Source organism: Selaginella moellendorffii, unplaced genomic scaffold (assembly GCF_000143415.4).
Source record: "Selaginella moellendorffii unplaced genomic scaffold, v1.0 SELMOscaffold_9, whole genome shotgun sequence".
In the NCBI taxonomy this organism is placed as follows: Eukaryota; Viridiplantae; Streptophyta; class Lycopodiopsida; order Selaginellales; family Selaginellaceae; genus Selaginella; species Selaginella moellendorffii.
In genome coordinates this window covers 1,313,135-1,327,448 of record NW_003314270.1, presented here as the reverse complement: position 1 = coordinate 1,327,448, position 14,314 = coordinate 1,313,135, and the positions used below count along the sequence as shown (strand labels likewise).

The window sequence follows — 14,314 nt, the reverse complement described above, 5'->3', positions numbered from 1 at the left end:
AAAAGACCTCTTGTTACAAAATATGTTAATGACCATAACATAAATAACAGATTCACATTGTTGAACTTCCTCAACACACACCTTAAACCTCCACTAACAAAACAAAAGCAAGATTTTCAACTTTATATATATACTCAACATTCAGATTTTGTATAACAAAAACCAAAAAACACTTAACTCAATGCTGGTTTAAAAATGAGAATGATAAAAGTCACAAATTATTGATATCTTAGGAAAAGAAAATATTGTAGATGAGAAAAAAGCATTAGAAACATGAGAAAGTGGCTTAAACTGAGAAATTAAAAAAAAAAGTTGAGAAAGAGCAATATACAAATATAAAGGATCAAATGGTAGATTAAAAAATCAACACTTACCCCACTAAATCTTCAACTCATCTTGAATTCTTTATCAATAGAATTCCATTTAAGCTTGTAAACATTATTTAATCATTAATATCTCTACAATCACAATATCACAATTATACCCATATCAATAGGAGATGGCAAGACACTAAGAATAGAAGCTATATAATCACGTCTTATGAGAGTTAGAGATGATAATACACAAAGGATAGGTATAACACCAATATAATCATACATTATAACATCAAAAACTCAATTCAATGGAGTAATTTAAAGTGATATACTCTTTAATCGATAATTGGCATTATAGAAGAAGAGAATGTAATAGAGATTAAAAAAAATTTCAAATCTGATAGTTACAATTTTAAATTTGAAAGAATAAAAATGAAAGCATAACCCTGAATATAAAACATTACCAAAAAAACCTTGCCCTCTAAAGATAAATTGCAAAGGTCCTCACTTTCACTTTTCACTGATGTGAATGCTTGAGATTTAGAAATAGGTATTTAAACTTCTCCTTATATACATGAATGAATGGAGTAGATTTAATCCTAAACTTAATATAATTAATATATTACCTGTTAATGATCGCAAGGACATATACACATATACAAATATAAATACATACATACATACACATATACATACATATATACATATAAAAATATGCACATCCATTAGCCCAAAAACCCTAACGTATATACATAAGCAAATAATTTACATTCAAATCAATCCAACAATTACCACCCTTTCAGGAGGTGAAGAGCCCCTTACGAGAGGTAATGCAAACAATTCTCACCGCAAGTGCAAACTATTTGGTTTCTCGTCTCGTTGAAACCAAAGACAGCTTTGGCCAGCACTGCCAAAGACAACGTCCACAAGGATCTCAAGTTGGAAACTTCTGGCTTCAGGAAGTGTTTTACTGGCCAGAACTGGAACCAGCAGCAGCAACAACAGCAACCAAGCAGGACGTGCACCAAAGTAAGATCTCATTCTTTATTTGAAGAGCCAAACTCTGAATCTTCTACTTTTCAAAAGTTCACAAACAGGGTGCAGTGGGACGAGCTTTGGACTTGTCCAAGTTTTGGGGATTATACATGCAACACGCAACTCCTGGAGGATCTGCAGCATCTGTTCAGCATTGACGAGAACCTGAACGTGGCAAGCTGTATAAGGAAGGCGACATGCTGCTCGTCGGAGACGCATTTCATGTTGTGTTTGTTTAACACGATGCATACGGATCCTATCGCCGGCTCGAGGAATCCTGCTGATCGGAGCCTGCTGGTTGGCTCTTCCGTGCTGCTGTTGCCAGCACGGGAAGCTTCTGGATCAAGTAAGATTCTTCGTTTTGCACTAATTGAGAACTTCCCCTTTTTGCCCTGTCTATATAAAACAGTGGTACTTAGCTCAAGTTTAGGGCTCATCGGTGATAAAGGGCTAGAGCAGTGATGGATGCCGCGTCTTGGGTTTCGCGACCCTTCCACTCTGCCCATTGATCGGAGCTCCAGGTAGGCCGCTTCGCCTCTCTCCACCCTCGCAAGGTAAGTTTGTTTAGGTAGGGCTTTTCTTTGCGTTAGGAGTAAGACAGAGATTTGGAAAGCGAAGCTGCTTGCAACGAGCTAAGAGGTATGCTGGAGGCGATCAAGAAATCGTGTTGAAACTCTCAACGCTTGAAGACACCTCTTTTCGATTGCAACGCAAAAGGGAGCCAGTAACACAAACAACTCAAACAAGCAAAGTGCAAGACAACGGGCCAAGGAACTCTCAACGCGAAGGGAAACTCACCGATGTGGACAACGCTGTTTGAATACGAACAAAACTAACGATCAACGATACTTATTTTCACGTTGCCAGGTTCGCGTGTGTTTCGATTTGTTCTAATTTCTTGTCATGAAGAAGCCAAGTGACATGCTGGTGCTGCTCAACGACGATAAGAACTGAAAAACTCCCATGTCACAGTGTGTGCCAAGAAGAGAAGAGATTGGAGAGATTTTGTGTCAACGTTTTGGAGCTTTGAGTTGTGTTGTTGCTGCGCTCAACACAAGATCTGCGAGCTGAGAAACAACGTTGGGAAACTGCGATCTTCAGAACTTAAATCCAGCTGAAGTTCTACATGACAATGGTCCAACCTCAATGAAAACAACGATCAGGGCCGGTCAAGGATCAGCGACGGATCAAGTCCACTCTCACCTCGCAAGGTAAGTTCGTTTAGAGTAAGACAACGAAACAAGAGAGATTTGCTGGAGGCAAGAAAGCGAAGCTGCTTGCAACGAGCTAAGAGGTATTCTCTAGGCTAGAGGCGATTAAGAATTCGTGTTGAAACTCTCAACGTTTGAAGACGCTCTTTCTTTTCGATGCTATGCTCAACGCACACAGTCCAAGTTAATATGATATGCTTGATCAAACAACTCAAACAAGCTAAGTGCAAAACAACGGTCCAAGGAACTCTCAACGCGAAGGGAAACTTGTTGTCAGGTTTGTGTGTGTTTCAATTTGTTCTAAGTTCTTGTCATGAAAAAGACAAGTGACATGTTGGTGCTGCTCAACCACGATAAGAACTAAAACATGCTGTGTCCAAGAAGAAAAATGCTACGAGATTGGAGAGATTCTATGTCAACATTTTGTAGAGATTGTCAGCGATGTTGCTGCTGCTCAACGCAAGACCTGGGAGCTGAGAAACAACGTAAGGCATCTGCAATCTTCAAAACTTCAATCCAGTTGAAGACGTACATGACAATGGTCCAACCTCAACGAAAACAACGATCATGAAAACTCTGGCTGTCCAACGATATGGAAGTCGAAGTTTAACAGGTTCGTGAGCTGTTTGTTCTAACCAAAACGTTTGTTGAAAATGTACATGACAATGGTCCAACCTCAATGAAAGCAACGATCATGATCCGTCGCTGATCCTTGACAGGCCCGGTCCACTCTCGCACCTCTCCACCTCGCAAGGTAAGTTCAGTGAGTAAGACAACGAAACAAGAGAGATTTGCCGGAGACAAGAAATATGCTCTAGAATGATCAACGATAAAAGAGAGGCTAGAAGCAATCAAGAATTTGTTGAAACTCTCAACGTTTGAAGACGCTCTTTCTTTTCGATTGAGATTGTCGACGGGGTATGCTCAACGCAAAAGGGAGCCAGTGACACAGTCAAGCTAAGATGATATGCTCAAACAACTCAAACAAACTAAGTGCAAACAACGGCCCAAGAAACTTTCAACGGGAAGGGAAACTAACGATCATTGAAAGTTGACAAACTTAGCTTCATGTTGTCAGGTTTGTGTGTGTTTCAATTTGTTCTAATTTCTTGTCATGAAAAAGACAAGTGACATGTTGGTGCTGTTCAACCACGATAAGAACTAAAAAACGCTGTGTCCAAGAAGAAAAATGCTACGAGATTGGAGAGATTCTGTGTCAACATTTTGGAGAGATTGTCAGCGATGTTGCTGCTGCGCTCAACGCAAGACCTGCGAGCTGAGAAACAACGTTGGGCATCTGCGACTTCAGAACTTCAATCCAGTTGAAGACGTTCATGACAATGGTCCAACCTCAATGAAAACAACGATCATGAAAACTCCGGCTGTTCAAGGATATGGAAGTCGAAGTTTGACAGGTGCTTGTTCTAACCAAAATGCTTGTTTTAACGAACTGAGAGGCTTCAACCCCAGGTCTATGTTCTCTTTAGTTTTCTTTATAGTTTCTCTAACTTCCTTTTGTTTTTGCAACGCCATGAGATTGCAACGGTGACATAGAACAATGTTCCATAGCGATAGGTAGATGGAAGTGTACGCTTTGGCAGTGGCAAAACGAGACGACCTACACAAAGCTACCCTGTGGTTTCCTTGAAAAGAAATGAATACATTTACAAACATTTGCCAAGTAGTTATTAAAAAACACCAAAGTAGCTTGCCAGAGACGAGCGTCTAGCTACTCAAGAGCTCGTTAAACCTCTTGTAGCTGTCCGAGCTTGAAGACCTCGGGCTCGTCACTTCCAAAACTTCCAAGTCGATCCCCTCTGGCGTGAGCACGAGCAGCTTCGTGTCCTCTGTCCACGGCTGAGGAATTTCTTCCAGTCCAGTCGCTGCTGCCTGAGTGTTTTCATCCAGCCTTTTGTCCAGCCTTGCCACTAGCTCGTCCAGTCGTGCCTCTGGCTCCGGCTGAGGTAGCACTGCCTTCGGAAGTAGCTCGAGCTCATCTCCGCTTCTCAGGTACTTGAGCTCGTGCCTGAGCATAACGTCCTCTGGCTTTGAAGTTGCAGTATCACAGGCAGTCTCGGTGTACTGCTGGTTGTATCTTTCCACAAAACTCACCTGGATCGACTCGGGGAAGTTGCCACCTTGGAGCCGAGAAGCAAACGCGAGACTCTTTTTGTAGTCCCCTACCACGTCTCTGTGAAAGGAGATCTCGCGCAAGAGATAAACCGTCGGGGAGGCTCGCTGTTGGGACGCATCAGCTTCGTCCAGAAAATGCTCCGAAACACCCGACGCCCGCGCGGCCACCTTCCGACCACTCGAGGCTCACTGCTCCATCCAAAATGCTGGCTGCGACACGGTTAGCCTCCAGTTCTTCGTAGCCGAGCTTCCTCAGGTACACTTCCAGTAGAGACATGTATTGAGCTCTCACGCAGTCGGGGAGCCACCGCCGACAATGGTGAGAGAGCCAGAGCAAACGTGGTTCGTTCGTCAAGACGAGGAAAGGGACGCAGTCGGCAGAGCTCCAGCGCATAGAAAATTGGCTGCTAAGTCGCAAAGCTGTTCCAGCCCGCGGGAGGAGTGTCCTGATCCTTATACCAATCTTCCGACGAAGTCGCAAGGTCGGGAGGAGGCCAGTGACTGGGACTCGTACTGGCAGCATTTGTCACCTCCGCTGTAGCGTCGTGGAGCGCTTTGCTGAAGACGTAGTCTCCGGGCCCGGCTTTGGTTTCTTCACGTGACGAGTTTAACGTAGAGTAGAGCTTTTCTGCCACCAAGTCGCGGAGATCCACAGCATGAAGCTCTGGCTGAGCCGGCACTAAAGTCGCAAGCCACTCAATACCCCTGGCTAGAGTCTCACTGCAGTAGAACCCGTATTTGCTTTTCCCAGTGGTTGATAAAACTATCCAGCTGCTGATCTTGTCGCCGTACAATCTGTGTAGCTGAAGCAGCAGCGCCAACTCTTCTTCTCGGCCTTCTGTTGAGATTGCCTTCGTCTGATCCAAAGCCACTTGAAAATACCAACAGCGGCACAGAGGTCCTGATTGACTTTCGTCCGTGTTGGATCGGCAAGCCAAGGATCATTGATGACAGAGCCGCTTAGGCTTGTAGTTTTCACAATCTGGCAGCCTCCATGATAGCATCAATCTTACATTATATGGCATTGTAGATGTATATTTAGACTTCATATCATCCCCTCCTCTCGAAATGATGGAAGACTGTTAAGGTTCTCTTGTGAATGGACTAGGATTTGGAAGAATATCAGGAGGAGGCATTAGTAAATTTATAGATGGTGTTAGTTGTTTTTAATCCTTTTGTGCAAAACATTTTAAGCATTGTATAGGCAAATTTTCTAGAGGATCAGGTTGTTGGATGTCAAGCTGAACCACAAATTTATAAGGTTCAACATACCATATTGTCATTTCCACTGATTAAGAAGCCCCTTAGATAAACCATATATTGTAAAATTGGGAAATAGACTAACACCAAATCATTTACTTTGTACTTTACAAATGGACAATGATGGGAGTTATAATGTTGTTGTTGTCCTATTTGTATATAGCCTAAGTGTTTAGTAGACTTTACTCGGAAAAATGGAAGAATGCTCATTAAATATTGATCCCACGACCTAACATGAACAATTCATGGCAATTGCATAAGTAAACCAAATCTCATTGGTAATATTGGATAATGATTATATAGAGGTGAAGCATCAACAAAACTTTACACCCTTGTGGCATGCGTATACCGAAAAGATAGCAAATAACAATCCCAATCTAAACGCTAAAAGTTTATATACTTCATGATCATCCCTTCGAAAGTTCAAATAAGACATTCCACCTTACCATCTAATTAGATGATAAACACTCATGAAAGTGTGGCATATCCCTAACCGAGACGTCAAAACTTGAAATGCTTCAGCGTATAAATGCATGACCATTATATGAACGAATCCACTCCAGAAAAAATTTCTAAAACACCACTTAATTAAGGAGGAAGTATCCAATAACAGTTGCAGATGCACTAATAAGAACATTGATTTCCATTTAGCAAGTCAAATAATCAAAAGCAATAATGATATACTTATTGTTAACAGTCGACCATGGAAAAGGCCCTATTAAATCAAATGTCATCAACTCAAATGGATGGGAAATTATAATTGACTCTAACTATCGTTTTGCAATACGAGGGGGAATATTACGAGCTTAGCACCAAATGCAGTTATGCATATACTAAATAATATTATATCACACCTCTGGCCAATATAAAAACTATTGTAACTTCTTGGTCACATGACAATATCCCATATGCTTGTCTAGAACAAAAGAATTATAGTAGGTATGGAGAAAATATAGAATAAATATTGAAAGCACCACTAGCCATAAATGATCATCAAGATATATCCCCATAAAATAAAAAAGACTGTTCTCAAGGTAATATTAAGAATGTAAACGCCAAAATGTTAAATCATTAATAAGTGATGCAATACTCTTAAACCCATTGCAAAGACTTCGAATCCACAGTTCAATTTCTTGAGCCTCACAAACCTCATCAATGGAAGGTAAATCTTGCTCTGCATCTTATGGACATTAAACATCAAGTATAGCAACCATATATGGTACAAAATTCTCATTTAAAAAATGCACAGATGCTAGAATAATAGGCTCGTAAAAAACATGAGAAAAGAGTGAAGAAGGAAAAGGAGCTCAAAAAAGGGCATCAACATCAGCCATAAAACTCCCCAAGTGATGAACAACATCAAAATTATATATGTGAAGTTTAAAAGCCCATTGAGCAGTACGACTAGCCAAGTTATTCTACTTTAATAATGAAGTAAATGCAACATGATCACCTTTTAGTAATGTTCGAGAATCATATAGACATGTATGAAATTTCTTGAAACCCTAAACTACTACTAAACACTCCTTCTATGTTATGGAATAGTTCACTTCACTTGGTTGTGTTGATATATGCAACAAAATGGTGTTGACCAGGCACACTCAAACTCTCTTGTATTAACACACCTTTAAAACCAATATCAAAAGCATCTATGCATAAAATGAAAAATCAAGTGTAGTTAGGATACACCAAAATTGGAAGAGTCGTCAATAAAACACCCGCTCATAGTCCACATACTAGATGAAAAATAACATTGACAACTTGAGCAACACTTGTAACGGTGTAATGTGATAAAAAAGATGATCAATAAAATAACTAAAATATTACACCTTGCCCAAGAAATGTTGCATATCATTCACACACTTTAGAGTAGGGAAACCTTGGAACAACCACCAGTTTGTCAAAATCAACTTGCAAGCTTATATCCCTTCCGAGTGGATCAAGACATCATTAATGAAGTTAGAAGTCACTAAACACTTGATCGCCACCATGCTAGTGGAACCCAATGCCATGATCTAGAGGAACTTATTAAGCACTTATAAGATCCATGGTGACACTAAGATGTCAAAATTCTCTTGTGGATGGGCTGGGATATGAAAGAAGATCAAAAGGAGGCATTAGTAGATTTGTAGGTGAGTTGATCCAACACCTTACAAACATCATGGATGTGTTCTTCTCATGTCCTTTCCGAGTGAATCAAGACATTATCAATGAAGTCAGTAGTCACTCCTAGCATATCATAAAGAATTATATCCATCATTCATTAGAAAGTTGTTAGAGCATTATTCAAATCAAATGGCTGTAAGTTCTTAAATTTAAACTTCCCAAAAGATCACCCAGCTCAATACTATTTAAACCCAAGGATGTTTAAGCCTAAATATCCCAAGACCCTTAACTGATTGGAAAAGAAGGTGCATTATTGTTCATAAACCCTTTCCTTATATATTTGAACCCCATGGATCATTTCTCAAACCGTTCTCTTTGGTTACTTATAATTCACCACACTTCCCTACAAGTTCGTACCCTCGTGAACAAAAGCTAAAAGTTGGAACTCTTCTAAGAGCCCTGCTCTTTTGACACTCTACCCCTTGGGTCAAGCCCAACTGGAGAAAATTAAACTATTCTCTTTAGTTGCTTATAATTCACCACACTTCCTTGTAAATTTATACCCTCGTGAATGAAAGTTGAGAGTTATAACTCTCCTAAAAGCTTTGCTATCTTAACACCTTACCCCTCGGAGTAAATTAGACTTATTAAATGTTAATCAATATATGGTGTGATTCCCCTAAGCGAACCAATAGAGTCAGACCCTAAACCTTCTTTGATATAAAATATAACCTCTTGAATTTGGATTTTTTGAGAGGTCACCCAACCCAATAATATTTAAACCCAATGACACTTAACCCCAAATATCGCAAAACCCTTAACCGATTGGAAGTGGGCTCTTTCCCTTTATATTTGAACCCCATGGATTGCCTTTCAAGTCGTTCTCTTTAGTTGTTTATAATGGCATCATTAAAAACTTGTATAAACCAAATGGTGTATGAAAAGTAATCTTAGGAATATTTTTCTCGGCCATTGGTACATGCCAGTACCCAAAAACAATATCTAACTTGGTGAATTAAAGACTTCTCTTAAAATGATCTAAGAGATCAGTAGTGTGAGAAAGAAGGTATATGTCTGGGATTGTCACTTCATTTAATTGATGATAATCGATGTAAAAATAAATACTCCCATCAAACTTTGTCACAAGATGAGATTCACATGCTTAAGGACTTTAGAACTTTTAAATAACACCCTTTTCTAACATCTCTTTGACATTTGCACACAAAATCTTGTGAACCTTGATTGGACGAGCATCCCCAGTTGGAATAGGATGATGTGTTGCAATTTTAGCCCTAAACAATAGAGATCGGCATATTTTTTCATGAGTCGGTTAACCATTACAATACAAAAACTATTGGAGGGATCAGAAGAGGGAATAGGAGAATAAGATAGAAATATAAAAAGGCCTCAAAGTCACACGTGGCATAATTATGCCACAACCAATCCATACAAGGGATGAAGTTAAAAACTTGAGTCAATAGTACCAGCAATAATTGCAACTCAAACTTGAGACCGCCCATACACACAACTAAGTTTGCCTCATCCCGTGTATATAGGTGTGTATGGCTATTGCCATAAATAATGAAAACTGGCTTTACCACACTGTAGCGCACCTTATCTCTCTCCCCTTAAGCCAACTAGAAAAGGGGCAATTGCTTGATGAGAGAGCCTTTAGTGGCTATTTATCCCCATTTATCGCCTAAAGTTTCAAGGATCCACGGTGACAGTATATCCAAATCTCATCCTATGATCACATGCGCTACACACACGATGCAAATGTAGACGATAATGTGTGATAACATGCTAAACAATAAAAGATAAACTCGAGCATGTATAACCAACACAAAGAGAAGCATAAAAGACCTCTTATTATAAAAATAAACTTAAAAAGTGAACATTGGATGCACTTGTGTCGAATGAACCCCTTGATAATACTCTCAAAAAAAAGATAAAGGGGTCATTGATTTATTTGCACAAGGTACCTTTGCTACTTATGCAACTCCTCATTTCTTGAAAGCATCTCAATGTCAAGACTTTCCACTGCAACAACACCAACAAAATATTATTAATGCCAAGGTCTCCACTTAGGAAATAGAGGTTGACAATCCAGAAAATGCCGACAATGCCGATAAGTGTGATGAATTTTATTATACACTCAATAGTGGATATCATAGGCACGACCACATCCTTGTCCTTGTCCTTGAACTTGGGCAACAACAACATCAACCTCCATTGGAATAGGATTATCTCCCATAAAAAGTGGAGTTCAAAGACGTGCAATGAGAAGTGGAAAAAGTGACATTTTATAACATTGTGCCAAGTGAGAGCATTGCTAAGGACGGCGAAAGCAAGTGCATACACAAGTTCTACAAAATCTTGATAAAGTGTTGGCCATAACATTCCCAACTTGATCCACTCTGATATATTTGGCTCTGCACGGAGCAAGAAGCTTAAAAAACAAATGCCAAATTGTATCATAGACTCAGATAAATCTTAACAAGAATGATATAATTGTTGAAAGGCATTATCACAATTGTTGGTATATTCAAATGCATATTTGAAGATGTTTGGGAGAATACTCCAATCCTCACGAGTGGCTGCACTTAAATTATTGTACCATTACAACACTGTCTTTTAAAAACACATGGCAAATTCATAGAAATGCCAAGCATCATCACAAAAATGATATATAGCAATCATCATGAAGTGATCAAACTAGTGGTATATATAATCCCCAAGGTTCCCACGGAAGAACTCTAGTAGGACTCAAGGATTGGCAACAAGAGTAAAATGAGTTATACCATATATTGTAAATTCCATTGTTAATTGAGTTTGATTGTTTAAATACAACTATATAACATCGAGTAATTGCACCAATTGCTACTCCAGAGTCAAAAAAGGAGGACACTATTACTTTACTATAAAAATGAATGAAAAGGAAAAGACCAAAAGAGAAGAAATTAAAAAAGCTATAAGGAAAAGGAGATCTAGATAATATAAAAGTTAGATATATAGCAGAATCCCAAATCCAAGAACTCATTAGGGATAATCAAAATTGCACCACACCTCCACCAATGTGAATGTATGAAATATGAAAATAAATATAGAAAATGTGCATATCCATTACCCAAAAAACCTTAATTTATAGTAGTCCGAATTGAAATCAATCCAACGGTTACCGAAATCTCACTATGCTAATATTAATATATGGCATTGAAACTATACACTTATACTTAAACCTTATATATATAACATAATTCAATTTATAATTTCTCCTTTAACTTCTTTTACACTATTCATCTAGAACTAAATGAACTTTCATGGTTATATAATGTAACATTTTTCAATTTTATTAGGTGATATGAATTTTAATAATTGTATTTTAAAAATTTATATGAGATTTTACAGGAAAAATGTAATTATACTTTATAGATTAAATTATATATTAATTTTTTAATTATTTATAAAATAAATTTATTATTTTTTAATAAATAAATTTTAAGATGGTATTTTTTAAAGTAATTGAAAATATTGATGTTCAATTTGTAAGAGCTAACTAGTAAATACAAATATCTTTTTTACTTAGTTTTTAGTTTTGTAGTAGTTTGTTTTTTTATTATATTTTTAATTTATTTATTTTTTTGTTGGAAATATAAAGTAGGAAGTTATTTTATTTCTCAGTTAATATATTTTTATATTTTTTAATTATAATAAATATATTTTTTTGGTATCTTATTTCACAATATAAAAATTTAAATTATGTAAATAAAATATTTGAGATTTAATAAATATAAATCTTTATCATTGGTTGGTGAAAATGTAAAATAATCGTGTTACTAAAAGGTTTAGTGTTTTTTCAAGATAATATATTAAAAATCTTTTAAAAATTAAGGTAACCAAAAGTTTTATACCTAAATGCAAGGTGATAATCTTCATCATTGTGTGGTATATAGCTTTTTTCAAGCATTCGAAACAGTTTTAAAAATTCACATGCAGTCAATACATAAATTTGAGTAATTGCTATTTTTATATTGATAAAATGGAAGAAAATATTTCTTCTTTATGTTTTTTTAATATTTAAAACTTTATATCAGAACATTTATAATTATATTTGATTATAAATAGTTTATATTATAATGTTACAAATGACAGACCTTGAAATTTAATATATGAATTGTGATAAAAAAATAAATTAACTTTATTAATTATAAGAAACCTTCCTTGTTTAAACTTAAACATTATTAATTATTTGAGAAAAAATTGTTCATTTAACTAGTTGAATATCATTTATTTCAGGTATGCACCAATAAGAAAAATTACACTCACGACCTATCGAAATTGGATCTATGAGAGAACACAAGAAATTCTAAAAGTCCTCGTTCATGTCGAATCTTGGTGGCTCGCTTATACCCAGTCGTCTGCCTCGCAAAATCGCTAGCACGTCGTTCTTTCCTTTGGGAAAGTGGTACGCTCGATCTCTCTCCCACCGAAAGAATGCTCCCTTGAGAGCCTCCTCGATCTCCTCCTTCCGCCTCTTGGACTCGGCCGCGTGTTTGGCCTCCACCTCGAGCATCCTTTCCTCGCAAAGAGCTTTGAGTCCCTTGAGCTGGTAGAACTTTGCCTCTTCGTAGATTCCTCTGAGTGATGGCAAATCTTCCAGCCACAGCGTCCCCTCCCTGAGGTAATTCAGGACATGAGCGAATCGGCTGCCATCTCGATCGATTCGCAGCTCCTCCTCCTCGTCGCTGCGGTACCGGAGCACCCAGGCAGCGAGCATGGATCCGGAATCCATGCATAGAGTCTCCACCGTAGTTGTCCACCGGATGCCCCCAACGTTCATCACAACCCATCTATCCGACGATCCCATCTTGGGCCTCATATCCTCCCGATCAGCCCCGGATAAGCAATGGTTGGGAATTTCTCGACGATCATCCGGAGAAACCCTGGCACCGCGGTGTCGATCCGCCTCCTGCAAATTCTGCTCGAATTCCGCTGCGATCGCTGAGAAGGACGCGTGATCCAAAGCGATGTCTGCCAGATAAGGAGGAGCCGCGGCGGCAGCGGCGTCCTGGCTCCCTGAATCTAGATCCACGCCATCGACGAACCTGATCAGCGGCCTGGACGAGGAATTCGTCACGAAATTCGGAGTGGATCGCCATCCCTGGAAGAGAATCGGTACTCCATCGTCGCTGTGGCTCTCCTCTTCCTCCGCCAGGGCATCCTCGGGCAATGCCTCCATTATTAGGTCGTGGAGATTCATCTTCCATAGAAGCAAGGCCAGAGATTTTTAAAAGGTCACAGCAAGACAATCCAGCACCAATAAAGTGCCATGTCAGCGCGCCCAAATGCCACATGTCAGTTTTTTGTTGGGTGCCAATAAGAACGTTAAAAAAATGCGAAGAAAATCCAACCATGAGAGAAGCTCGATCTGTGAAGGTTTTATTTTCAGAAAACCTGTAGAGTAGCGGATGAGAGATTATGTAGCAAAGGAAAAGAATAGGAATCGATCATGGTGACCATCGATCAGAAAAACGAAGGCTATAATCCAGCTCTCACATACTTGCGACGAAGGCTTTCGATCTGGTCCTCGGCCGATTTTACGACCTCACTGCAAGGCGCCTTTGTAGCTGCAAGGGGAACAGAGAAGAACAATGGAAACATTTGTTAGATCTTGCTCGTCACAGCAAACTATGTCAAGAATTTGGATCTTACGCTGGAACTTTGCGGCAAGCTCCTTGTACGTGTTCTGCTAGCAAAAGAATGTCAAAAGAAACAAACAAGAAATATTTCCAGCTATGTGTTACCTCGATATCCAGGAGATCTTCCTCGTACTCCGTTGCAAAGATCTTCCACGCCCGATTGGCCGCATCGGCGCGCTTTGCCGCCTCTTCCTGCTCTGCCTGTGAAAGAAGTTTCATCCCACCGCAGCACGATCGGCATAGCTAGCTCAGCGACTGCTTACCTCCACTCGCTTCCTGAGCTTCTGGCGTGTCGATTCCAGCTCCTTGCCACAAGCCGCCTGGATCTTGTCCGCATCGGCGCGCAGGCTCTCGATCCGAGAATCCAAGCAAGCTCGCAAGGCGGCGAGATCGGAGACATTCTTCACGGGAGAAGAAGGCGCCAGCGGCGATGCAGGCGATGGCGCAGTGGCGGCATTCCTTCTCCGGCCCCGTCGAGCGCTCATCTTTCTTTCTCTTGCCCCAAAATATTTCCAAACCCTAGCCTCGCCCGCCAAAAGTTTGCGTTTTAAAACTC

The 14,314-nt window shown here is 39.4% G+C and overlaps 1 protein-coding gene and 1 long non-coding RNA gene across 2 annotated transcripts; one reads left to right on the top strand and one right to left on the bottom strand.

Moving 5' to 3' along the window:
- Positions 1 to 1,792: 1,792 nt before the first annotated feature.
- On the top strand, positions 1,793 to 4,231 carry LOC112345663. The gene is made up of 2 exons (XR_002992116.1): positions 1,793 to 3,638; positions 3,684 to 4,231. It is a non-coding gene; the product is annotated as an uncharacterized LOC112345663 (long non-coding RNA).
- An 8,088-nt stretch (positions 4,232 to 12,319) lies between these two features.
- LOC9630926 lies at positions 12,320 to 14,275 on the bottom strand. Its single transcript, XM_024672769.1, has 4 exons — positions 14,022 to 14,275; positions 13,864 to 13,959; positions 13,772 to 13,805; positions 12,320 to 13,686 (listed from the first exon to the last, which is right to left on the bottom strand). The coding sequence occupies exon 4, from the start codon at positions 13,317 to 13,319 to the stop codon at positions 12,426 to 12,428; it is 894 nt and encodes a 297-aa protein (XP_024528537.1). The 5' UTR covers positions 13,320 to 13,686; positions 13,772 to 13,805; positions 13,864 to 13,959; positions 14,022 to 14,275; the 3' UTR covers positions 12,320 to 12,425.
- Between the last annotated feature and the right edge of the window lie 39 nt (positions 14,276 to 14,314).

Excerpts from the sequence above, each read along its gene's own strand:
- LOC9630926 (XM_024672769.1), bottom strand. The coding sequence starts at position 13,319 with ATGAATCTCCACGACCTAATAATGGAGGCATTGCCCGAGGATGCCCTG.